General features: G+C 42.3%; 1 protein-coding gene across 2 annotated transcripts in view; it reads left to right on the top strand.

Moving 5' to 3' along the window:
• The window catches only part of MDN1 (midasin AAA ATPase 1), a 90,038-nt gene that overhangs the window by 56,223 nt on the left and 8,348 nt on the right, over window positions 1-25,467 (top strand). For both annotated transcript variants that reach the window (XM_028722980.2, XM_028722981.2), the window contains exons 65-91: window positions 503-776; window positions 2,150-2,385; window positions 2,720-2,815; window positions 3,034-3,128; window positions 3,735-3,859; window positions 4,830-4,967; window positions 5,810-5,919; window positions 6,108-6,181; window positions 6,752-6,947; window positions 8,060-8,216; window positions 8,350-8,496; window positions 9,538-9,664; window positions 10,916-11,021; window positions 12,394-12,509; window positions 12,844-13,299; window positions 14,498-14,727; window positions 15,758-15,898; window positions 16,798-16,970; window positions 17,180-17,341; window positions 17,628-17,765; window positions 18,449-18,590; window positions 19,906-20,081; window positions 21,126-21,266; window positions 22,199-22,337; window positions 23,348-23,643; window positions 23,919-24,080; window positions 25,072-25,173. In XM_028722980.2, coding sequence (XP_028578813.2) covers window positions 503-776; window positions 2,150-2,385; window positions 2,720-2,815; window positions 3,034-3,128; window positions 3,735-3,859; window positions 4,830-4,967; window positions 5,810-5,919; window positions 6,108-6,181; window positions 6,752-6,947; window positions 8,060-8,216; window positions 8,350-8,496; window positions 9,538-9,664; window positions 10,916-11,021; window positions 12,394-12,509; window positions 12,844-13,299; window positions 14,498-14,727; window positions 15,758-15,898; window positions 16,798-16,970; window positions 17,180-17,341; window positions 17,628-17,765; window positions 18,449-18,590; window positions 19,906-20,081; window positions 21,126-21,266; window positions 22,199-22,337; window positions 23,348-23,643; window positions 23,919-24,080; window positions 25,072-25,173 — 4,455 coding nt within the window. The remainder of the gene's footprint in view (window positions 1-502; window positions 777-2,149; window positions 2,386-2,719; window positions 2,816-3,033; window positions 3,129-3,734; window positions 3,860-4,829; window positions 4,968-5,809; window positions 5,920-6,107; window positions 6,182-6,751; window positions 6,948-8,059; window positions 8,217-8,349; window positions 8,497-9,537; window positions 9,665-10,915; window positions 11,022-12,393; window positions 12,510-12,843; window positions 13,300-14,497; window positions 14,728-15,757; window positions 15,899-16,797; window positions 16,971-17,179; window positions 17,342-17,627; window positions 17,766-18,448; window positions 18,591-19,905; window positions 20,082-21,125; window positions 21,267-22,198; window positions 22,338-23,347; window positions 23,644-23,918; window positions 24,081-25,071; window positions 25,174-25,467) is intronic.

Below are 25,467 nucleotides of genomic sequence, written 5' to 3' on the forward strand. Positions count from 1 at the left end.
GTGTAGGAGTCAGGATAATAGAATAAAGAGGCTTGGAAAAAAGAAGAAAATATATTATGTTGCAAATAATTATAAAATATACAATTATTGTACAAGCATTTTTTTTTACTAACACAATAAGATTCCTAATAGAATACAGAGCAGATAATACAGCTGCAGTGCTATGGCAAAACGTACCGTATAGTTCCTCTATTGCCACAGAGAGGTGGCCACTTTTTTGCTTCCTACCTGGATGTGTGTGGAGCCCAGTTGTGCTCCTGCAACTTCTCAGATGCCCACTGAAGCAGGATCTTTAGTAAAGCCTGGCTTGCTAGACGACCTGAGGATGCATACAACTGGTTCCCCATGTTCTGAAGAGCTGCATAGTAAGCAGTCATGCGGTTCTTACCAGCCTGTCTTGTTCCATGCAAGTGCGTCCTTTGAAACTGGTGAGCTTTGCTGCTGATCTTAAAATACAGTGCTGCAAGTTGTCACCAAATACACCTTTCAATACAATTTGCAGGATTTTGAAGATATTACAGCAGAGGCGAGCCTTGAGGGGAAAATGGAAATGAATGACGGTTTAGAAAAGGAAGCAGTTTGTGAAAAAGCCCTTCTTTCTCATCACTCAATGAAAACAGTCATGACGATTCATCAGCAGCTGTGCCTTTACTTTGCTCGGTCCTTGTGGTATCAGCAAAGCCTGTCCTCCCATCAGGCGAAGCATCATTTGAATACATTCCTTTCCTGTTACCAGACTGGTACTTCGCTGGTAGCTCACTTCTATCCTTTGATTGGTAAGGATTTTTCGTTTCTGCTTTCAAGTATGCTGTGCTTCAGTGGCCAGAGAATCCCCATCCTTTTGAGGGAGCCATAGAATCCCCCCTCCAATATGTTGCACAAGTGTGTGTGGCACCTTCCTATCTCTTACATAAGCTAAAGTGCTCCCTGCAGCATACCCAGCGCTGCCCTGCCATCTGAACACGGCAGGGTGAGGCCATTAATAATGGGCAAGCTGTCTTCTTGTTAAGGAACCCCAGGTAAGTTTCCATGGAACCATCATTCAAAGACCGCAGCTGTGCTTTAAAAAAATCCTGTGTGTCTACCACTAATGGTTGTTGAAGTATGTACAGTTGTACCTTGGTTTTCGAAAAGCCTAGTTCTCGAACGTTTTGGCTCCTGAATGATCGAAACCCAGAAGTGTGTGTTCCGGTTTTCGAACATTCTTTTGGAAACTGATCTTCCGACGGGGCTTCTGCGGCTTCTGATTGGAAGAAGCCGTGCCCTGGTTTTCAGACGTTTTGGAAGTCAAACGGACTTCCAGAACAGATTCCATTTGACTCCTGATGTACGACTGTATCTCTAAAAAATAAGTAAGACAGAATAAACTGAAATGTTTAGCCTTGGCTACATCTGAGGAGCTACGTTCTTTAAAACAGTCCCATTGCAGTTGCACCTACCACTTCACGACTTCTTTGTTGTTTGTATTCAGAAACCCATTTTCCCACTCACGTTTGATATACTTAGCTTGAGCCTTAAAAGGCCAACGTAGCTTAAATGAGTGGTCTCTCATTTCCCTGCTTAAATAATGAGCATAATTCAGTTTGGGTTAGGGTTAGTTGTATGTGTAGAATACTACTGAAGGCATTAGGGTAGGTGAGATTTTATTGCAATGGGTAAATGGAATCTCCCACTTTCAAATAGCATGATGCCTTTCCACCGAGGGAAAGTAGCATGTTTGGTTCTGCTCTTTATTCAAGAATCTAAATGACACTAAAAAAATAGTAATAAAGTAAAACAAAGCCTTGTATAATTGAACTTGGACAGCCTCTAGGGTGTGGGTGGTCATTTATTGAAAATGTTTCCCTGTGATCTTGTTGATTTGCTATGCAGAGGATATTGGTAGTAAGGCATTCTAGGTTATTGTTCCTAGAATTAAACATTCCGGTCTTAAGTGCCTCAGAAGTAGATACTCACAGAGGCTTTTGGAGTGAGCTTTCACTTTATATAGTGATGGGCTGTGCAAAGCAATTGCTCTAAGACACAACACATTTGCCTCTGAGCTTATCCTTTACTGTTTTAATCAATATGCTGTTTAAAAAGATACAGAAAGCTTTATTGCCTTAATGACTTTGTCTCTCTTCTTGCCCCCTGGACGGCCAAATCATAGGATCTGAAATGAACGATAATCTCCATGGCAGCCAACTTCTAGCTAGCACGATACTGCACAATACACTTTTTGAACAGGGGGCTTCAGAACTAGTCCTGAAAAACGAAGGGCCTTATGACTTTTATCACCATCCTAATATTCAGCAAGTGCAACAGTGTCAACATATTCTTGAAAACTTCACAAAAGAGGTGAAAGCACTATTGCAAGAATGGCCAGACCACCCTGCGCTTGTCCAGGTAAGAGGTGACCACAGTCCAGACTTTCAGGAACTGAAGCAGTAGCTAAAATAACCAGAGTTTAATTTATATTTGCTTTGACCTAGGATTCCTTACATGTTAAGGCTTTGCATGGATAGCACCTTTCACAGGGACAAGCATACTGCTAGTCCCCTAAATTTGTTAGTATGTTCAGCTATATGTGACAGGCAAACAACCAGTTATATCTGCTATTAGCAGAAGAGATGAGATCTTGCAATGCAATTTAAAGTTAAAAGTTCTGTTCCTTTGTGTTGTTTAGTTTTAAGATTTAGAAAGCAACTGCCAGAAGCACTGATTGTCTTTCATTTTGCAGCTTTTGGTTGTACTGGACAGAATCCGTAGTTTTCCACTCTCCAGTCCCCTTTCAAAGTTCCTGAATGGCTTAGAAATTCTGCTGGCCAAGTCCCAGGTAAGAAATCAGGGGGCAAGTGGTTGTGTGTGTATAGCCAGAGAAGGTGAGAAGAAATTAACAAACTTTTGTAATACACCTGATTTTTAGTTGAATGAAGGTGATTGCATTTTTTAATTTAAAGGTGTAGATAATTGGCAAGCAAATCAATTTTTTTTTATCAACGTTTAAATGTATAATTTCAGTTTTTGTCTGAAAGGCATCTTTTCCTTTTCTAGGATTGGGAGGAGAATGCTAGTCGAGCTGTCTCTCTTAGGAAACATCTGGATTTGGTCACTCAGCTGATCATCCAGTGGCGTAAACTGGAACTGAAGTACGTACTGTCAGTTCCCTTTGTGCTGAGTATTTTCAAGTGTAAATGACGGGTTGGGGGGGGGACAAACCAGATCAGGGGTTTGCTCACAGCATCTGCAGCAAGCTCAGAAAGTTGAAGGGATTTTTGTCAGGGGTTCCCAGCAGAGAGAGAGAGAGATGTGGAGTTTCATTCCTCTACACAGCTTCCTGCTTCGTTCCAGAATGTCTTCTAATTCCTACCTTCTAGATCCCTGTGGGGTTGTGGGGGTTTTTTTTTTTTGTATTTTTCTTCAATCCTTAGCCAAAGAAGAATCACTGTTCTTTCAAATATAGATAACCTAGCAGCTTATGCAAAATAAATGTGCTACATTCAATTCTTTAAAAATCTGATTATTTACACTAATGCAGACCTTTTAAGTTTTCATATTTCAGAACTGATGTTTTTGTTAGTGCAGAGCAAAAATAACAGCCTTACCTGTACTGTAAAAATAGTTGTTGCAAAAATTGGGCTACTTTCTAAGAAATGTGTACCCACTGATCTAAAAGCAAGCATGGGTGGGTGGTGATAGGGCTCTGAGATATAATGTTAATTAATAGGTCTTACTTTTTCCACTTGCATTGTCAGCTGTTGGTCTGTTAGTCTGGACAACACAAGGAAACATCACACAGAAAAGTCAATGAAACACTGGTTTTCAATCTATCAGATGATTGAGAAATATAGGCAAGAACAGACACAGAAGAAAACTGAAGGTAACTATTGATAACAGAGTGGTAAAAGAAATGCAAGCTGTTAATAGAAGTGCATACACTCAAGGATACACATTTCTATAAACTGATAAAAATACAAATGGTGTATGATCTATATTTGCATTTGCTATTCTCTATTACATGCCCAATAGCCAAGTTTAAAGCTTCTTTCAATATGTAGCATATTGGAGAAATCAAGTATTCTTACATCTTGATTCTCAAGCAACTTAACAGGCAAAGCTTGTAACTGCCTATATTATTGAAAGGTTGAGCAGTCCAACTGTGTATTGCTGTTCACAAGAGCTGTGAAAAAACACATTAGCCCACAACACTGCTGACTTCAGAAACCATGGCTCTGTAAACAGGGCACACAAATCTTGGCTTGTTTTAAACCAGATTGACATCCCAAGTGGGCAACTCTAGTTGAAAACAACCCAGTATAGACCAAGCACCTGTTATCAGTGCCAAAAACCATCTTTTATGAAGTAGGCAAGATCACATCTGAGCAGGACGTATGCCTTTATTGTCTGTGTGGTGTACTCTATACAACCTTTTCCCTCTATGTGAAGTGAACTGTTAGTAAAGATACTGTAGAATTAGATGAATAATATGATGTATTTATGGTGTTGTCTTTTCTCCTCTTATGGAACTGGTTCCTTTTAACTGCTGTTAAGGCAGGAGAGGGAAGTTTCCTCTGGAGACGGGAGGGCTTGGAAGAGGAAGCAATTATTCCTGCATCTGGATTACAGTTCCTTAACTGTAGGTAAAAGGCAGCCTGCGTTGCATTGTGCACGAAGGCTTGGTTTTAGGGAGGCAGAGCCTGTGTCAGTGTTAGTTCCTTCTGAAAGGGCCATAATGGATGTTGTTTGCTGCCAAATTGCATTTAATGTCAAAAATGAATTTACATGCCATCTTGTCCTACCCCACTCCCACCCCTTTCTTCCCTACAATCCCAACTTCATGAAACGGATAGATGTGAATTTAAAAGCACTGCTTGGCACACTGCAGGCTTTCATAGAAGGGTCAACATTGGGGGAGTTTGACACACGGCTTCAGATGCTGCTGGAATTCCACTGCCATGTCTTGCTGATGCCACAGGTGGAAGGAAATGGTAGGTGGTTGCTGTGAAATGGGCCCAAGGCAGACACCAGACTTGGGGGGGGGGGTGTACTTTAGCTCCACCAGGTAGCCCTGGGTGGTGAACGCATCCACACACAGAATTAAAGAGAGCAGAGTGGCTCTGAGCATGTGCTCAGCTTTCCTTGATCTCAGCTGCCTGCTTTGGGAGCAGGAGAGCTTGCTTTTGTTGCTGTTGTTAAACAGTTTGCCAAGGGTTTCTGTCTCCAGCCAGTCTACTGTGGATCAACTGGAGATCTACCAGCAGATCCAGATCTTCCTTCTGCCTACCTTTGAGCTTATGTTTCTTTTCTTTATTGCACGCAGTTGAATTATTATTCCTAACATTTAATAGAGCTCAGCTAAATTTTCCAGTTGTTATTATTATTTTACATCGAAAGTTTTCTCCGAAAGATACTGGCAAAATTACAGTGTGGTGTATTCAACCCAGTTCTCCCCTGTAGCTTGCCAAAAGACGAAAGTAGATTATTCTATGCAAAGCACTGAAGGAAAGATTAAAACTTTTCCCACACCTCTTTGCTTGTCTTCCCCTTGCAAAATTGCCTGAAGGAATCTCTTGATTGGAAGGGGGCATTGAACAGATTTTCATTATTAATTTATTAATTTTCTACCCTGACCTTCCTCCTAAAGGAACCCAGGGAAGCAAACAACAAGGCAGCAATACAGTAGAATTTAAAAAACAACCTCTTGAAACTTACAAATTTAAGAAAAGAGAGCTGCTGTTTCAGTCAGAACTACTATGTCCTTGAAGATCCCTAAATCCTCAGGTGCGGACAAGGATGCATTTTTTTATGAAACCCGTTCTCTCTTTTTCAGACATGCTGTGCAATGTATTATGGAATCTCTACAATTATTATAAGCAGTTTTCAGAATGTGTCCAAACCAGGCTGACTGAACTTCGGCATCCGATAGAAAAAGAATTGAAGGTGAGAACAAGATTTCTTGGTGTAATAGTATTCTCTGGTTGTTGGAAGTAAAGCTAGTTCAAATAAATAGCTAGGTCCTACCCTGCTTTTTAAGTACATCTCTTCAAACCAGAAGCACATGTCCTCTCAGCAATTCTTCATTCTGTTTACAATAAACATCATAGTTTATTGAATTGAATATTTTTCAGGAATTTGTAAAAATCTCTAAGTGGAATGATGTCAGCTTTTGGGCTATAAAACAGTCTGTGGAGAAGACACATAGGTAAGTACGAAATGTTGATGAGATATTGGGCATTTGGGCATCAGGAGGATTATATCAGTTATCAGCCCAGAGACGGGGGGGGGGGGGGGCTTGAAACATGTCCCCTGGGGACTGCTCTCCTCTTACTTTTTTCCTTAAACCCACTCTAAGAATGGTTAAGGGGAGGGTAAATGCAAATAAGTCAATAGTGGGATAACGAAATTATACACCTGAGTCATTGTCCCAAGATTCTGTTCACTGTGAGATTGCAGAGCCAGTCATTGACAGTATAAATCTTAGCTACCAGTATAGTGTTGAATTTTGCTTGGGTTAAAATATCTGTCTTAACTGTCCTGCATGTGTCTAATGTGCAATATTAGTATCCGGATCCTCTTCTTTTGACACTCCCATAGCAAAGTGGTGACCGAGGATATACTGCTTTGCCATAACTCCATTGGATACCTTAATATGCATACACTCAAAGTGGATTTTTAACTTTTTAAGTCCCCTTTAACCATGTTGTCGTGGAGCTTGAGCGCTCACCCAAATTGATGGTCCTTGTTTTCATCCCTGTCTTTTCCTGGGTTTTAGGACACTCTTCAAGTTTATGAAGAAATTTGAAGCTGCTCTCAATGAACCCTGCCGTTCTGCCTTGGTGGAAACAGCAAAAGAAGAGCAACTAGCTTCTTTGCAGGAAGCAGAGACATTGGGCAACCAAGAAACTAAAATTCAGAGCCTGAACAACATATTAAGAAAAAAACTGACTGCTAGGTCCCATTCTGCTCAGGTACCTGGAGTTCTCATTTGCGTTCAGATGGAATAGTAGGCATTCTGAACCTGAGTGCTGGATTCCCTTGCTGCGTATTGGAACACTCTTAGTTGTAACCGTGATATGACAAAATGTTTGAAATGATAACAGCGAAACAGGAACGTAAACTTTGTTCTCAGTGCCGTCCTAGTGTTTCATTGAGAGGTGACCAAGTGTGTGTTTTCCCCTGATGGACACAGGAGCCAATCCCAGAGGGGTTACATCACACCCTACTAGGCTAGACAGGAAAACTCTTTTGCAAATCGGTAGGCTGTATCCTCCCCTAACTTTTCCAAGTTTATTTTGCTTACCGAGACTAGCAGAAGTCCTTTCTCCTCCATTCTGTGCTTTGACTTTCCCCCTACCTCCGAGCTCGCACTTCTTTTTTTCTCCCTCTCTTCAGGACAGCCCAAGATTACAAAATAGAGGCAGCCTTCTTACAGAGGGTTCTGCAGACTGCTTTCTTCTCTGGTCATTGGGTACTTCCTGAGAAGGTTCTTTTCCTGATGAGTGAGAGGACCACGCCCTACATGCATTCTTAGGCTGCTTATGGCTGCATTGCCCCTCTCTGCCTTATTCACCTGTCTGTTATCTGCATACCTGGAAAGGTGACAAAAGTCCTGGTTGCTATTTTTTTATTTTTTTATACTTATCAGTTAGGACTGCAAGGCTTCCAGGGACATCCTTTCAAGCTTCTCTGTGAAACGGGAACTGGAGAAGCTCCTGGAAGGGAGTGTGGCTGCATTCAAGTTTGCAATAGAATTTTCCTGTCTAGGCTAGTAGGATGCGGCATAACCCTCTGTGGCTGACTTCTGTCATCTCACAGTAAGTACGCAGTGACCCAGTAATATGGCTGTTATTATAGGCCAAGACCACAGGTGTTTGTAAGCCAGCATTTCCTTCTTCGGTAGTGACCAGCCAGATGCCTTGGGAAGCTGACCAAAGGGCCCAATGGCTACCCTCCGTTAGGTTTGAAGTCCCATTCTTCACTCTCTAGGCTAGTTGGTACTGATAGGTCCCATAAGTCTTACCAGAAGCACAAGGATTTCAGTCACCTGGACTTTTGCCTGTTGTGAACATTTCCCCCACAGGCTGCTCACTTAGAGGATATCCAGGGAGACATTTTTCACCCAGAGTCCCTTCAGGGCCGCTTACCCAAACTTACAAAGCGGATGGAGAAGATATGTACATCTCTAGTGAAGAACAACTCGTTCTTGGATCTGGTGGAGAGCCTTGACAATTTCACAGGTAAAACTTTTATTACAGCGTAACATTCAACAGGAAGGTAATTGGTTTTTCTTAAGAATTGCTGGGTTTGAGTGGACGTGCTGAAATTAATAGATTGTAAGATTGCTTTCTGCTGCGCTCCTCCTTTTTACAGGTGACGTAATTTCCTCTTCCCATGAGCTGCAGCATATGTCTGTAAATCCAGCTGCAGACAAGGAAAAGCAGAAGTCCGAGGCCAAACATTTACTCGTGCAGAAGCAGAGGGCCCTAACAGAGCTCTTTAAAAACCTTGCTAATACAGGTAAGAGGAGCTGGAACTACTACTCTTTGGAGACAACGAACAAAATATAAGCAGTAGTCACTCCCACTCCTCAAATTAGCAAAGTGCCATGTGTTTGGCACTGCCCATGATTTATCTCCATAGGCACATGTATAGTGTACCAAATGACAATAGCTGGGAGGTTAAAGGTAAAGGTACCCCTGCCCGTACGGGCCAGTCTTGACAGACTCTAGGGTTGTGCGCCCATCTCACTCAAGAGGCCGGGGGCCAGCGCTGTCCGGAGACACTTCCGGGTCACGTGGCCAGCGTGACAAAGCTGCATCTGGCGAGCTAGCGCAGCACACGGAACGCCATTTACCTTCCCGCTGGTAAGCGGTCCCTATTTATCTACTTGCCCTTAAGGGTGCTTTCGAACTGCTAGGTGGGCAGGCGCTGGGACCGAACAACGGGAGCGCACCCTGCCGCAGGGATTCGAACCGCCGACCATGCAATCGGCAAGTCCTAGGCGCTGAGGTTTTACCCACAGCGCCACCCGCATCCCTTAGCTGGGAGGTAGGTAGTACAATTGGGTTAGAATGAATACTAATTGGAAATGTGGAATGAATTTTTACTGCATTCCTCTTGACACACACACTCTCTAATGCACAGCTTTGTAGCCATGCACACAGAAAGGATAAGGTCCAGAACCTTTTCATTATTTATTTATTGCATTTATATCCTACCTTTCTATCCCAAGGAGCTCAAGGTGGCATACATAGTCCCCCACCCCCACCCTGGTGCCTGGCCCAAGTTCCCCTGGTGAGCTTTGTGGCCCAGTGGGGATCTGAATCCTGGTCTCCACACTGGCTCTGAAAGCAATTCCTGCTGGTTAGTTATAGCCGCTTGTTTTCTCTGCTCCTTTCAACCGCTAAAACTAAATTCTCAGAATTGTCTATATCAGCCATCATCACTTAGGTGTTGGAGAGGAAAAGGCATGTCTGAATGGACTCACTAAAAAGAACTTCCGTGTTGTTATTTCAAAAAGAAAAATTAAAGTTAAATGTATTTTCAATATCTTCCCAGGGTTGTCCTATCGCAAAGGCCTTGCTTGGTCTCGTTCAAAAACTTCCCAGGACCTGCTTTTCCTTCACCCATTGGATCTGAGCAGTGCATTGGCCTTGGTTAACTGCACACAGAAGCTGGACGCAACGTATGTATTTTCTGTTTCCGCAGCTGCAGTTTTGACCTCCAAAAGTATCTAATTGGGGTTTTTCAATCCAATATTACCGTTACCTCGTCTGTTTATTGGTATGCCACTTTCCCACAGAAATTGTGCCCGAAGTAGCTCACAACATAACAGATGCACAATATTTGTTATGCACCTATTAGAAACCTTTATAAATAATCAGAACTAATAAGGACGAAAAGATCAGTACACTTAACATTGCACAACAACAGTGCAAATAAATTAGGTTATCCTAAAAACCTAAAGAAATAGAAAAGTAGCAAACAACTGCATTATGGACACACCTGTACCTAAAGTTTTGGTTCTAAGACATGATCTTGCAGCATCCAAGGACCCTACCCCATATCTCACCTGGACTTGTGCCGCCACTCTCAAGCTGACCAGCATTATTGTGGGCTCTCGCCCTACACAGCAGTCAGTAACTTGCCTTCCAGACGCCAAGGAACGTACATTCATGCAGGCTGGGGACCATAAACAGGTCTCATCATGGAATAGTTCCTTCACCCTGATTGGTGACTCCAAAAGGGATTTCCATTGCAGGGATAGTCCCACCTAAGGATAGTATCTCTTTTAGTGAAGATAGTTTAAGGCTAACCAGATGTGCCATTTCTCACATACGTTACTCTTGCACCAGTGACTTACCTTTAATAAACAGCTGGGTGTTGTGGCTGTTAAGAGTTAGCCCTGTTAAGAGTTGTGACTTCCCTCCTGTTAGTAGTGGGAGGAAAGCTGCCATTTGTGCCAGTGGCTGCTTTCTTGCCCTTGCAAACAGCAGACATAGAGGGGATCCCGATTCTGATCAGGACCATGGGGTGGGGGGCAAATACATCACTCCATCTTGAAGCCCTCCCTCCCACCAGCTGCAAAGGAAAATCATCTCTGCAAAGGTGACAAATGGTGAATCTAGTTTGGCCCTTGGTTTGTTCAGTTTTCATTTTAAGGAGCGACTTGCAAATTGTGTAACGTGATATTTTCTGGAACCAGCAGAGCAAAAACATCCGGATATTGCCTTAAGTAAAAATGCATTACAGTGTCGGGGGTATCAGTTACCAAACTGATACCTTAAGCAGGCAATGTAAAGCCGGTTAAGACTGCCTAAAAGCATGGGTAAGCCGAACTGATGCACGTTTTGTGTTTGTGTGGTCGTAGAAAGACTTTGAAATTGCTTATTTATTTATTTTTGTCTCGGATGAATAAAAGTCTTACGCTTTCCAGGTTGCTCTCTGAGATCTCCTCGTCCTGGGATGGATGCCAGAAATACTTCTATCAGTCTCTCGCACGCCACTGTGGGCTTCAGACAGCGTTATTGGCACCTTCAAAGGTAAACAGTAGCTTCAGTACTAGAGATTTCTTTCAAATCTTCTCCTTTTAAAACCTTTGAATAGGCAAGACAGGATCATTCATCATCTAAACATTTGGCTTTTTATTCCAAATCAACATAGTTTTTTCTCAGGCATGTTTATACCTGCCTACATTGTAGTTGTTGAGCAGATAAATAGAGGTAAACTACCAGTAAATCTACCGAGACTTGTCACTTATGTATCATATTGCTTATCAAATGTACCCAGTTACAAACCTTGACATATTCAGAAATCCTTGGCAAGTCACTGAATTGTAGGATTGAGTCAGGTTCACTTTCCAATTTCATATACAGTGATATCTTGGTTTTTTAATGTCTCTGTTGATGAACATTTTGGTTTTCAAACGCCGTATACCTGAAAGTAAATGCTTTGGTTTTCATACACATCTTGGAAGTAGAACATGCCATGCGGCTTCCGCTGAGTGCAGGATCCTGTGACCTTGCTGTCAGCGATGAGTTTTTGGTTTTTGAACGTTTCAGAAGTCTTCTGGAGCGGATTACGTTTGAAAAACGAGGTACCACTGTATACCTTGGAGAAAGTGGAGGTGACATTGATGTAAAATAAAAATGGTAGCATATAAACTAGCTGATCAGAGAACAAGCATTTCACCTACCTAGGCATTTACTGACAGCTCTAGTCCACATAGCATTAAAAGGACACATCCTACTAACAGATGAACTGCTGCTGCTGGTGTTATTGTTATCTATTAAATTTGTATGCCGCCCTTCACAGGTGGTTCACAACATAAAAATACGTTGCTTGAGAGTACAACATAAACAGTTATGAGTGCCTAGGTGCTTAGTAGCATCTTCACCTGGCTACTTCAAGTGGCACCTAAAGGTTGATAGGGATGGTGCTGGACAGATCTCTCTGGGGAGACCATTCCACAGCTGGAATGTTGTGGGGATCTTGCTTTCCTCCCTGATTTAGCACATTCAGTCCTCATCATCCACAGCTCTTAAAACTGTCATTAAAGTTGCTACAATAGGAAATTGTTTTCAAAGCGAGTTTGTGCTATTTTAATCTTTTTATGCATAGGCTTTCAAATCTGGTTTTCTGGGTATGTTACTTGCCTGAAAATTGTCCAAAGGCTGTAATCCAGTGCACATTTACCTGGGCATAAGCACCTTTGAATATAGCGGAAGTTAGTTTTGAGTGAACAAGCATAATGTTAGAGTGGGCTGCAGAGTAGTTTGTGCGCATTCCATGCATCTTTCATTGTCAAGGCGTAGGCAGAGTTCCATGCATTTGCCTAGTATCAGTGGGGTGGGGGCCACATTGTTATGGCAACCATTACACAGGAATGAAAAGTGCTACCTTGTCACACTGCAGGAAATTGGACTGGGCACCGTTGAGCGATGCAAAGGATTCACAGCACACCTTATGAAGATGCTTGTCAAGCAGAGGAGCTCCCTCACCGCCTTGACTGAGCAGTGGATTATCCTGAGGTATTTGGACTTTGGTTTTCTGTGTACTTCTTTAGCTCATTTGAGAAAGGAAAGCATTCTGACTCAAAAAAGAGAGAGGCAGACTGTATACTGCAATAATAGCGCAAAACGTAAACCCTCAGTACATTTCTATGCATGTTCTCTATCCTCTGTGCATACAAGCAAGAGGCATTGCCAGAGTTCAAGGGCATAGAGCGGCACCCAGGATAAATAAATAAACTTTCCGCAAAAGCTGCAGCATTTGGAAATTGCTGTGATCCACTGTATACTGACTGAGGTGTACCGATAGTATTTTATTATAAGCATATCTCTTAACCTTGTGAATCTCCTACAGGAACCTTCTGAGCTGCGTGCAGGAGATTGATGCCCGGTTAAACCCTGCCTGTGAATATGAAGTGCCGTTTCCTCCTCAAGACGGTGTTCAACAGTGGACCGATAGACTGCAATACCTTTCAATGCAGTGTGTGGTGGTCCTGGAGCAGCTGTCCTGGTTTATGGAGTGCTGTCCAAAAGGCCAGTCCTTGAATGCTTCCAGGGCAGAGACTGAAGCAACTGAACTGAATTCTCCTTGTGTTCTGAAGTCCATGCCTGGTTTTAACCCTCCAGAGCTACAATATTCCACTCCCATAGCTGCAGATCAGCTGCCCGCTGGATGCAAGATGCGAAAGCACGACCCGTTGTTTCAGAAGCTAATTTCAGACGTGAAAGAGATGCTGCTGGAGGTTAAGGCAGTAAAATCGGATGTGGACAGAATCAGACAACTGTCTTGTGAGACACTCTTCCATTCCTGGTAAGTAAGGTACATAGTATTTTATGGGGAGAAAACGGTTTCACTCCTGCAGCCTTCATGCACCCTAATCTGTAAGACTGTGACTTTATTGACTGCATTGTTCAAAATGGGGCCTGCAGTCAGCCCCCACTATATCCCAAATAAATGATTGGCGCTGCAGAAGTTGGTGGCCCAACCATGGAGGCACTAAACAGTCCTCTACACTGCCAAACATCAAGACAGATGTTGTATCTAAGCTTAAGTGCCTTGGGGGAGAGTTATGCCTTCACTTTTGGAGGAAGTGCACAGAGGAAGCTTAGTACTCCTTGACTGGGTGATACACCCCTTGCATTTCAGAGGACATAATCAAAATCATTAACTGTGCTTCAGCATTATATATGAATTAGGCCACTGTGAGTTGAGAAATTCTAGTAATTTGCAGAGACTATAAACTGGTATTCCTAAACAAATAATAAACTTCATTGGACTAAATAATTCTTGGAAACCGACAACTGTTAGGCCAGTTAGGGACTCTTCTCACCTACCATCTTAATGCTTATGTCTTATTTCTGTATTTGTTCCAGTGGTTATATTATTATTATTATTATTATTATTATTATTATTATTATTATCATCATCATCATCATCATCATCATCATCATCATCATCATTAGAATTTATATACCCAGAGGTTTCAGGGCAGTTCACAGAATAAAATCAAAATATAAAACCACAAAATACATAATCAAAATAAAAGCAACAATCCTCAATTTATTAGCCGCCATCCTTCCTCCAACTTGCGTAAGACTTGTACAGAATCAAAAAATAGCAAAGCTTACTATATTGTAAACACTATAGATTAAATCTGCAGCTTCCAGTAAAGTGTGTGGTTTAAACAGTGTAGTGCCTCTTTGTATCATAGAATATTTTTTAAGGGTGGGGGTACAGGCTAAAGAAACTGAAGGAAATCTACAGGGCTACCTTATACAAGCTGAAGTTCCTTTTCGATTCATGTAAGACAACTTCCAAACCTTCTGGTAAAACCATGGATGTTATGTTTTTAGTATCACAATTGAGTCTTAGCTTGTTTTTCTGATTACCAGTAAGTTCAACAGAAGCGATGTTTTTTGTTAACCCCAGACCCACTCTTTCTCAAAAGCAAATGTGCAGGCTAAAAGGTGGCTCGTTAAAGTGAGCTGTGATTGCTTTTGTCTTCCAGGAAAAGCTTTGAAGTCTGCTCTTCAGGAATAGAATGTTTGCTGAAGGTTTCAACCCAGCTGCAAGATATAGAGTCTTTCTTTGTCCTACCTGAGATGGAAGCCAATCAAGTTTCAACACGGATGGCGTTAATCAGAAGTCTTGTGTACATCCAAGGAGAAATTAATAGAAGTGTGGATGACTTTGCCATTTGGAAGACACAGCTCTTCAGTTCAATTTCACACTGCAATGGTAAAGACATGTTCCTTTTAATCTTTCAGCCAATAAAGCAGTTGATCTAAGTATTATTCTGTTATCGCCTTTGGATATTTGCATCTGTGACTAAGGGCAATAAAATTAGATCATAATTTTGTTAGGATCCTAAGCATGCTTACTGAGAACCAAATCTTGCAGAGTTCAAAGAGGCAGTCCTATGTAAGTGTGCAGAGAGTACTGAAGCATTCACAATAATGTTCAACGTTTTGTTTAATGTAGCATGTCAAAATCCTAGCAGCTGTACTTTGGTGGGAGTTGGCGTTTTGTTTATTTCTTGCAAGTTGTTGTTGGATACTTCCTGGGACCTCTGTTCCTAGTATCTGATGCTACAAAGCTTGTTTTCTCAATAAAAGTTGGACATTTGTTTTCATGCCGCTGCATGTCTTTAGCCGAGTCTTGTTAATGCATTATGAAATGAGCTGGAATAAGTATAGCAGTGGCAACATTGCAAGGGGATTAAGGATTCATTGATTTGACCTGACTTGACTTGGGGGAAATCCTAGCAGCAGCACTGCCTGAAAATTCAGTCTCATTTCTGAGCCCTGATTGGGCCAAGGGCTGGTGAGAGGCTAAGAGGCAATATTATTTGCACTATCTTCCACTTGCAAGGCAGATGTCAGACTTTTGTTCTGTGAGATAACTGAGGCAAAGCATATATACCTCTTGGAGTAATGGAGTATGTTAAATTTTGAATTAGGCGGGGAACTGGGAATTCTCCAGGTTTTAACATTGGGGAGACACTAGTTTTATAAAGCCCAACCATCATGTCAAAGTCTTAATAGTTATCCTTATTTCAGGTTTTTTAGCACTATGCCTTTCTTGTTAAAGTTGCATTTGTTATTGTGGCTTAGAACTGCAATTTGTTTGTGTCGTATAATTTATTTATTTCATAAAATTTATTATGCACCACTTGATTGCAAAAACAAAACAAAACCCTCAGTCAAAGTGGTTGCTGCTTTCGAAATCGGATGTCTTCCCCACTAACATTTCTCCTGTATTTCCAAAGGGAACCAGAAGTCAGATGATGGATTTGTAGAACTCTACTCAGAACAAGTAGAGCTTGCAATCCAAGCTATCCTGGGTGCAATTCAGTGTTTGGTAGAAAGGAAAAAGGTAAAAGAAGACGACACCTCCCAGAAGGAGGATGGTGAGTCTTAACTTTTGTCCTTTTCTCTGAAGCACTCTTTATACTTTCAGAAATGTGTGTGTGTGTGTGTGTGTGTGTGTGTAACTGAACACAACATATATCCTGGCAAATTAGGTCTTTGTTTCAGGGGCAGAGGTGGATGTTCTAAATATGATTGCCACTGTGAAATTGTGAAATTTGGACTTGCTATAGCCTCCTCCACCCACCCACCCACCCACCCACCCACCCACCCACCCAAGAGACTTGTGGAATTCAGAGGATTCTTGAATGCTCTGGTAGATTTTATTAATCTGTTATTTATTGCATTTATATCCCACCTTTGCTCCATGGAGCTCAAGGTGGCATACATGGTTCTCCTTCTCGTTATTATCCTCACATCAGCCTTGTGAGGTAAGTTGGTCTGAGAGACTGTGGCAAACCCATGGTCACCCAGTAACTCTAGTCACTACACCACACTGGAGGGTGGAGAGAACTGGCAAAAATTCCAAGGCCCCTTGTCTGTGAAGGGCAATCAGTACAGTTCTCTTGGGCATCTGGTTCCTCCTGGATCCTGCAACATGCCGTGGTGCTCTAGGGCAGGAGTGGGGAACCTTAGGCATGGGGATCAAATGTGCACCTCCAGGCCTCTCTGTTGAGCCCACACCACAACCCCTTCCCAGCCACACACCCTCTCCCCAGGCCCTCACCAGCCCTGCTTCATACTTTCCTTGAATTGTTTTGCCTGGCTTGAATATGTCCTTGAACTCTGATAAGGCCTTTTTCTTGCCTGACTGAAAGATGGAAGTGTGTGTAGAAATGAGCCTACTGTACAAAGGCAACATTTTCATTGGGTAAAAATGTTTTCTGATTAAGGATGAATTGAGTCTTCAGTCTTTTCCCTTTTCCCTTTCTTACTCAAGGTGAAGAATCCTTGGTTGAGAGGCTCAAGGCAGGGCATTTAACTAAACTCTTGGATGAAGACATCTGTGCAGATGTGAATTCTCTGCACGTGCAGAAAATCATTTCGGTTATTTCAGAACTCCTGGAGCGACTAAAATCCTATGGCGAGGATTACACTGAATACAAGTGCAAGGTAAAATTCATCTGTCGAAATGTCCTTGCTATTCATTGAGGCTTGGTCCAGCTGGAGGAGGGTTTGAACGTGAATTTCTAGACTTTCTGTGAAAGGCAAAATAGCGGAGGGAAATTGTCAGGTCACTTAGAAACTTCTCGTTTTGTCTTGTTTGGGGCGGGGAAGCCCCTATATTTTAAATGAACATTGGATTTATTTTGTGTCCACAGCTTTTCAATCAATCCTGTCACTTACTGGTGCGTCTAATGCCAATACTTTACAAATATTCCAATATCATCCTCTTCTACCTCACTGTTACCTTGGCTACACATAGGAGCACTGGGAAATTGCTCTCTGTTCTAGCTAACATATTTACTGAACTGGCCCGGAAGGTAAGAAATTCTTGTTTACCCTCTCAGTGGATTTGGGAAAGGGGATAGAATTCTGAGATATCTGGAGTTGTGAATAAAGCTTGTTTAAAGAAAGCCACAGCAGAAGCAAGATGTTTGCCAGTGTGTTGAATGAACTCTTTATCTTTGGCTCCATAGTACTTTATTTGTGTGCATGTATGTATAGATAAATACAAGTCTGTGTATAATCTGTCCTTTGGAAGCGTAATTGTTTTGATGAGTGCTAAAATCTTTCCAAAATGTTTCAACTTATTATTATTATTATTAGGGGTTTTGTTTACCAAAAGAGCTAATGGAAGATGCTGGAGGAGAAGGAGGAACAGAATTCCATGATTACGAAGGAGGTGGCATTGGAGAAGGGGAAGGCAAAAAGGATGTGAGTGACAAGATAGAAAGCGAAGATCAGGTACGTGCCAAGTGGGATTTGAGGCAGCGGCTCCAGAGTAGCCATGAATCTGTTCATAAATAAGTTAAAGCACATTCTTAACTATAGGAAGCCAATGTAAATTTCACCAGTGTAAGTAACCCCATTCCACACCCTGTTCAGGAGTGGCTACTGTTGGCTGTGTTGGCAGGCAATTATGGGCTTGAGTTTTGAGGATTAGGCCCTAGGTCACATGACCTAGCTGAACAGACGTTGGAATAGCTATAAGTCTCTCCTTGTCCTGTCCCACCACTCCCCTGGAATGCCCCTTTTCAGGACTTAGGCTGGTTTAAGATTGTCTGGCTGAGTAGGGGTGAGGGAATTGCACTGACATCGTTACAGTCTAGGTGAAAGTCAGCCAAGAAAGCCCCAAGTTCCTCCGAATTCAGAATTTCTCATCCCAACGGACCTTGGGGGTTGGACTCTGCTGTTATTTTCATATAGTTTAATAGGTTTCATAGTAACTTTCATTGTCCCCCTCCAAACCATCTGCTGCTTACTCCTAAAGAATAAGAAATATGCCTTGGATTCTTAAAGCAGTTCTGTCCTGCTGGGGTTGAGCAGTTAGATTTTATTCAGTAATAAAACTGTGTTGCTGAGATAATGGTGGGGATGAAACTAATGCTTCATTAAAAGTTGGAATAATCTTTGGTTAAATATCCCAGGTAGAAGATACTTACCAGAAGGGTCAAGAAAAGGAGGATGAAGACCCAGAATCCAAACCAGGTATTGAAGGAGAGGACAATGCAATTGAAATGTCAGATGATTTTGAAGGAAAAACCTACGACGGGGAGCAAGAAAACCAAGGTATGTGGCTTGTACTATGACAATTGTAGGTTTCACGTGTCTGTCCTGTTATATGCCGATACAGGTGGGAACGCTAAACATTTTCTTTGTGGGCTTTTTGTGCAAACATTGACATGCAATGGAAGTACTTGCGCAGAATTAACGTTAAGTGTGATTCCAGCAGCTTGATGTCCTTCTGTGGCAAAATCTGGCAGAGTTCAGTATTTGTGAAAATGGTAATGTTGCTGCTCTCTTATTAAATTAATCCTTGTGTGGCTTGTGTGGTTAGGAGCTCTTCCTGATTAATGACTGCAATTGGAGTGGGAAGCATCTATAACTTATAAATTAGGAAAACCCTTAATTGCAACATTTCTAAATGCAGCAGAAGTCCAGCTATATCATGTCTGTGTGTAGTGTGTTATTCTAAGTGGGATAGAACAATTGGGCGAGCAATGGGGGAGCCTTACCAAAAAGTTTTCATGACATTACTGTTAATTTCAAACTGTGACAGCCCCTTGGAGAAATCTGAATAAGAATATATGAGTATATATATTCTGTTCAAATGTTCATAATTCTTATTTCTGATAAACTTTTTCCCTTGTTTCGCCAAATGTGTTGAAACAATTTCAGGAGAGACACTTCTTGTGATATAGTACAGTAAGCCCTCAATTTACGCAGGATTACATTCTGGGGATTGCATCTAAAACCAAAATCTCAAATAGTCAAACCACATTGGGTTCAATGGTGGGTGGGATTGCCAGAGTCTCTTTTCCTGGATACCCACCCCCTTTCTGCCCACTTTTTACTTAAAAATACAGTGGTACCTCAGGTTACATACGCTTCAGGTTACAGACTCCACTAACCCAGAAATAGTACCTCGGGTTAAGAACTTTGCTTTAGGATGAGAACGGAAATCGTGCTCCAGCGGTGTAGCGGCAGCAGGAGGCCCCATTAGCTAAAGTGGTGCTTCAGGTTAAGAACAGTTTCAGGTTAAGTACGGACCTCCAGAACAAATTAAGTACTTAACCCGAGGTACCACTGGAATAATTATTTCCAGGTGAGTGAAGCTGAATGTGAGCAAGTTAAATGTACATAAGTTGCAGGCTTACTGTACTCCTGTAGGTGTCCTCTGTTTGATGCAGAGTGGCTGAATGGTTTTAGGCTGTCACCCTAGTCCAGTCCCTGCCAGCAGAACATGTGCATTGCTAACCTGTGATGTCACCATGCTTGTGGTCTTCATCTTGAAAGTTTGCAAAATGCTGTGTGTCCCTTATGCACTGAGTTCTGGTACCTTATAAAGAGGATGATGCAAAACGAGCTGTGTTGCCTTATACAGAAGAAGACGACAAATCTGACGAAGAGTTAGACAAACAGATGGGAAATCTCGGAGATGCTGAAGCTGACAAATTGGATGAGAGGCTTTGGAGAGATGACAACGATGATGATGAGGAAGATGATGAGAGTGATAATGAGGATGACAATATAACAGAAACGGGACCAGGAATGGATGAGGTAAAAATGTAAATAAAAGTGTGCTCCAAGGAGTAAGTATTGTACAACTTTTAAATTGCATGGTACGGTATATGGAATACAATACAGAGATTAGTGTCTCAATTTTTTGTGAGATTCCCTTTTTAGAATGGGATTATTGAGAAGCCTTGCTTGGATTTCATAAAATCAGCAAGGAGTAAGCTAGCCTGCTGTCTACCTTTTTTTGAAGATGCCTCTCTCCATATGGAACTTGCCACCCACAGAGAGTGGCTGAGGAGGCAGGGCTTCAAAATCGTCCACTCCTCAGGGTGTAAATATCAACAGGGGCTACCAAATCCAGAGCCTTTTATGTTGCATCCCTAGTTTTAGGCATCTGCTTTCCTATGAAAGGAAATGGCGACCTTAGGGGTTGTTGTTTTTTAATCGGATATCCATCCATAGAGTGACAAGGAACAGATAAAGCACCTACTCAATCTTCATAATAGACAATTCCTGTAAAACAACTGTTGTCTAATATATTTTAGGATCTAAAATGTGCAACCATGTTTCCTCAAGTAGACTGGTAGCTAGGATGTTGCCCTTCAGATGTCATTGAACTCTGAACTCCCATCAGCCCCAACCAACGTAGCCAATGGTCAGGAATGATGGAAGTTGCAGCCCAGCTATATCTGGAGGGCCCCACATGGACTATCCCTGACTTAGAGAAAACGCACAAGGTTATACATGCATAATGTTATGCAGGTAATTTAAGCAGCTGTGTGCACCTGTCTGAGAACCCTGCTCTGATTAAGCTTCCAGGCAAATGTAGACAGTCATGTGTCTATCATCCACCCTTTGCACCTTTGCTGTGGGAATTGCCCTGGGCCTTCACACACAAAAAGCTCTTAGTGTGCCACCACCTTTAGTGTAATAAGTAGAGTGTTTTGATAAAGTATCCATTTGTCTCAAAACGTGTTGAATGTTCCCTGTGGCTTGACTGTAAAGGAGCCAACAGAATTGTATATACACCAATGGTAGCATGGTACAATGAAATGGTTCCATGGCTATTTTCCTTGAACAACTTAGGGCGATTCAGAACTTGTGGCAAAAGATGACAACACGGACGTTGACAACAAAAATGATAAGAAACCTCCCAAAGACGAAGAAGAAGAGAATCAACCAGATGGTGGTGAACCCAAAGAGAAAGTCCATGAGCAAATAGATGAGGTAATGAGAGCAAGTTTGCTGCAGAAAGCTACGTTTATATAATTACCGTTTATTTTAACTGAACTTGAGCAACATGCGTTTCCAAAGTGTTTTTATGTATTGCTATTTCCAAGAATAACACCTGCTCCTTCTTAAATAGTTCATGGTCCCATTGTCTTTGTGGCTTTCATTCTTTTAAAGCCCTAAATGGCCTCGGCCCAGTATACCTGAAGGAGTTTCTCCACCCCCATTGTTCAACCCAGACACTGAGGTCCAGTGCCGAGGGCCTTCTGGTGGTTCCCTCACTGCAAGAAGCGAAGTTACAGGGAACCAGGCAGAGGGCCTTCTCAGTAGTGGCGCCCGCCCTGAAGAACACCCTCCCATCAGATGTAAAAAAACAACTACTACTATCTGATATTTAGAAGACATCTGAAGGGAACTCTGTTTAGGGAAGTTTTTAATGACTGATGTTTTAATGTCTTTTTTATTTTTTGTTGGAAGCCGCTCAGAGTGGCTGGGGAAACCCAGCCAGATGGGTGGGGCATAAATAATAAATTATTAATCATCATAATAATAGATTATTTAATTAACTCATGAGTATATAAGGTCCCTAAACCTAATCTGCGTGTTACCACCTGATTGGATTTTATTCTGATCCTGATCTAATTTTAGGATGTATTTTAATTGATTGCCTGATTTTATGTTAATGTTAACATTTGATGTTAGCCACTCTGAGCCCGGTTTTGGCCGGGGAGGGCAGAGTATAAATAAATATTATTATTCTAGGAAACTAGGCCTCTTTAACGAAGTTTGGCATCCTTTCTGTTGGGGGTTCATCTAAAGATAACTTCAAGAGTTACTTTACTGTGGCTCTCAACAGGTTCCCCCCCTGCCCTCCCCCAACTTCCAGCCTCCATTCCTTGCATGATGTGTCACTTCTTTCTGTTTAACAGCGTGAATATGATGAGAACGAGGTAGACCCTTATCATGGAAATCAAGAGAAACAGCCTGAAGCTGAGGCATTGGATCTTCCTCAGGACCTGAACCTAGAGAACGGAGAGAAAGATGACGAGGACAAGGAAGAAGAAGAAGGTATGGCTCACAAGGTGTTCCTTTATCAGCAGATATAAAGAAAAGAAAATACTACGTAGTTGTGGTGCCGCTTGAGTGTCTAGCTATAATTGGGGACTGGGTGTAGGTGCACAGCCTTAATCTGATTCCAGACAAGGGTCGTCCCTGTTGTTTGGGGAAAATAAGGATTGGTGTCATAATTTTGATCATTCGTGCTTATAACCATTTGAATTTGTGAATTAATTGCTGCATCTGATTGTGTTTGCATTGAGGAAGGAATTCAGCCAGTTCCATGTGGTAGGGAGGCTGTTGCCTTTTCCACACAGGTTTGGAGTAGGCTATGATTGTCTTCGAAACTTAGGAAGAGTCTTACCAGTTTTGTCCCACCTCCTGAGGTGCCTCGGCCATTTATATCAGTGTTGGTTTCCGTAGCTCTCTAGTCTCAAGTATCTGTCATCTTCTGATCCTCTCCTATTCCAATCAGGGGCACACAGTTTGAAAGAGAGATTCTCATGATATTGTTTAGTGGCCCCTAGGTCCAGCTCACACCTGTATTTGCAGGACTGAAACACTGTACAATGTGGTAAGATGCACATCAGGGGCACAGACCAAGGAGCAGTGGGCTAATTCTGGTTTCATGGGGCATATCTGCCATTTGCCTATGTGTTTGTATGTGTCCTTCATATTTTAGGGTGTTCAGTACCACAAACGTTGATATGTGTATATAACAAATGTTTCGCCTATTTCAAAGAAGTAGTGTGTTGTTTGCATGATTGATACCATATAGAGAGTTGGGCATTGGAAATACATAATATCAGCACTTCCATTACTGCAGTACGTTGACATATTGACAATCTATGCTTGTACCAAGGGAAAGTTTCAACTTAAATGTACCTTACCTTTTCATTTTTAAGGATTATCTAGGAATCTTAGTAAATCTTCCTCTCTGTTCCTACCTGCCCAGCAGTCAGTAGGAGAAAAAACTGAATTCTGCCTTCCTTCTGAAAGGTGTGTCTTTTGCGTTGCATTAGGAGAAAATCCTTTTGAGATTGAGGAGAAGACGATGGATGTAGATGAAAAAGAAATTAAGGATTCTGAAGAGACCGGAGAGGATGGCCAGGATCCTGAGCAAGCTGAGAAAGAGTCCTCTGAAGAGAAAGGTGAAGGAGAAGATAAAATGGAGGAAGAAGAAACAAAGGATGAGGAAAGCGCAGGGCATCCTGATGCAAATATGGAGGAAGAAGCAGAGGAGCCAACAGAAGACCTGAGTGAATCTCCTGAGAAAGAGGGAGAAAAGGGCATCCATGACCAAGGCCTTAATCCTCAGGTTATGCTTATTCTTTTATTAATAAAAAATAGTAAATGACCTCCTTGAGTTCCCCTGCATGGAGGCATGTGAAAAACACATCTTAGTCTCAGCACCTTAGTGTTTGTAGAGATAGTATACAGTTTTAAGGCTAAAATTCCAGTAAATGGTAGTAGTAGCGCTGTGGTTTTCTTGGACAGCAAATAGATCTCCTGTAGTACAAAACCATTTCTGGTCCTCCCTCCCATCACACCTTTCGAATGCTCATACTGATGTCTTCATCTGAATTGCTTTAGGAAGAGGAGGATATTGATATCCCTGACAAGGACGAGGAGCTGCCTGATGCTATTGAGAGAATGGAACATGAAACTTACGGGCAGGCAGGAGAGGAGAACCTGCAGAGCGACACGGCCGTGGAGCTGGCCGGAACTGCTTCTGAAAAGGACCAGGCGAAAGAGGTGAAGCAGGGAAAATCCCACAGTACCTTTTGTATTATGTGGAACATACTTTGGAAGGGGAAAAACTTCTAAAGCACTTAACTTTCAGGGTTGTCTCACTGCTGATGATTTTTCCTCTCTGGGTAAATACAAGGCTTTTGGGGCACACAGATGTCTCCCTGCTCTCTCCCCGCCCCCCCCAATAAATCTCAGTAGGGGGACTGCTTAAGCCAGAAGCTAATTCTGTATGCTTAAATGGATGTAAGAGATGCTCATATATATGACTACAGCACACAGGGCCAGCAGCCCCTGTTTTCTGCTGCTCGATTCCCTAAATTGTTAATCGTGTGCACAAATCGCAGATCCCATTGGGGCAGTCTCATACTAAAGGAGAACAATATATGTGATGGCCGCACGCACTGAGCAGTCTGTGACCCTAAGTGCAAGCAGGGAGGCAGCATTTGTTGATTCACCCTTCCCTTTGCATCTGCCACTCTACCTTCCCAGGCTCTGGTGTGCAAGAGGTGTCCAAGAGTGCATTGACTCTTCCTTCCACTCAGGCCAGAGTCCTTTGACTAAACTTCATATAGTACACCTACCTCCAGTGGTTCCTCACCCAGGAACAGAGCTACTACCCCCTATATCAACTCCCACACTGTCCTAGAAGGTCCCCTGAATCTACAGCACTAATATTTGGGGTGCTGGGAACTGCAAGGCATGTGCGGTGGGGAGAAGGAAATGGGCAGAAATAGCCTCTCCTCCCTTCTGTTACCTGCTGCTGCCCCCAAGGATTTTCCCAACCCTGTGGTCGAAGCATATTGACCGTGTTTCACTAACTAGCCTTGGGGTTTTCTGCAGTGTCAGAATTTACTCACAGGATTCTTCTTAGAAACACAGTCGGGTATGCTTCTGTGTTTTGAAGACACTGCATTATTCTCAGATGAGCGCGGAACTGTGTGTTCTACGTTTTAGCAGAAGACTTAACTTTGGCGGTTTGTCTGTCTTTCTTCAGGAACATGGAACTGGAGCTGCTGATGCAGATCAGTCAGAAGGACATGAATCTGAGTTAATGGCACGACTGGCCAGTCGGAAACAGAGCAGGAAAAATACACAGGTCTTTGATTCTTTCATAGATTAAAGAAATTGTAAGCTAGCTTTTTTATATGACCTTTTCTGCACCTCCTGGACTAATGCCTGGATCAGCAGCTGTAGTACACCCCAGATGCTCCTAAGCAGTTCCCAGCTCAAATTGCATTGAGTTTTAAAATGCATCTTTGGAGAGAGCACATTTAGAAATTCATATTTAAATGCAAATTTTCTCACATTTTTTAAAAAGATGTTTATATTTCCCCCAGTATCAGACGCTGCTAATGCACTCATGTTTTGCTTGTGGGCTTTGAACAGGCAC

This window comes from Podarcis muralis, chromosome 3 (assembly GCF_964188315.1).
Source record: "Podarcis muralis chromosome 3, rPodMur119.hap1.1, whole genome shotgun sequence".
Taxonomy (NCBI): Eukaryota; Metazoa; Chordata; class Lepidosauria; order Squamata; family Lacertidae; genus Podarcis; species Podarcis muralis.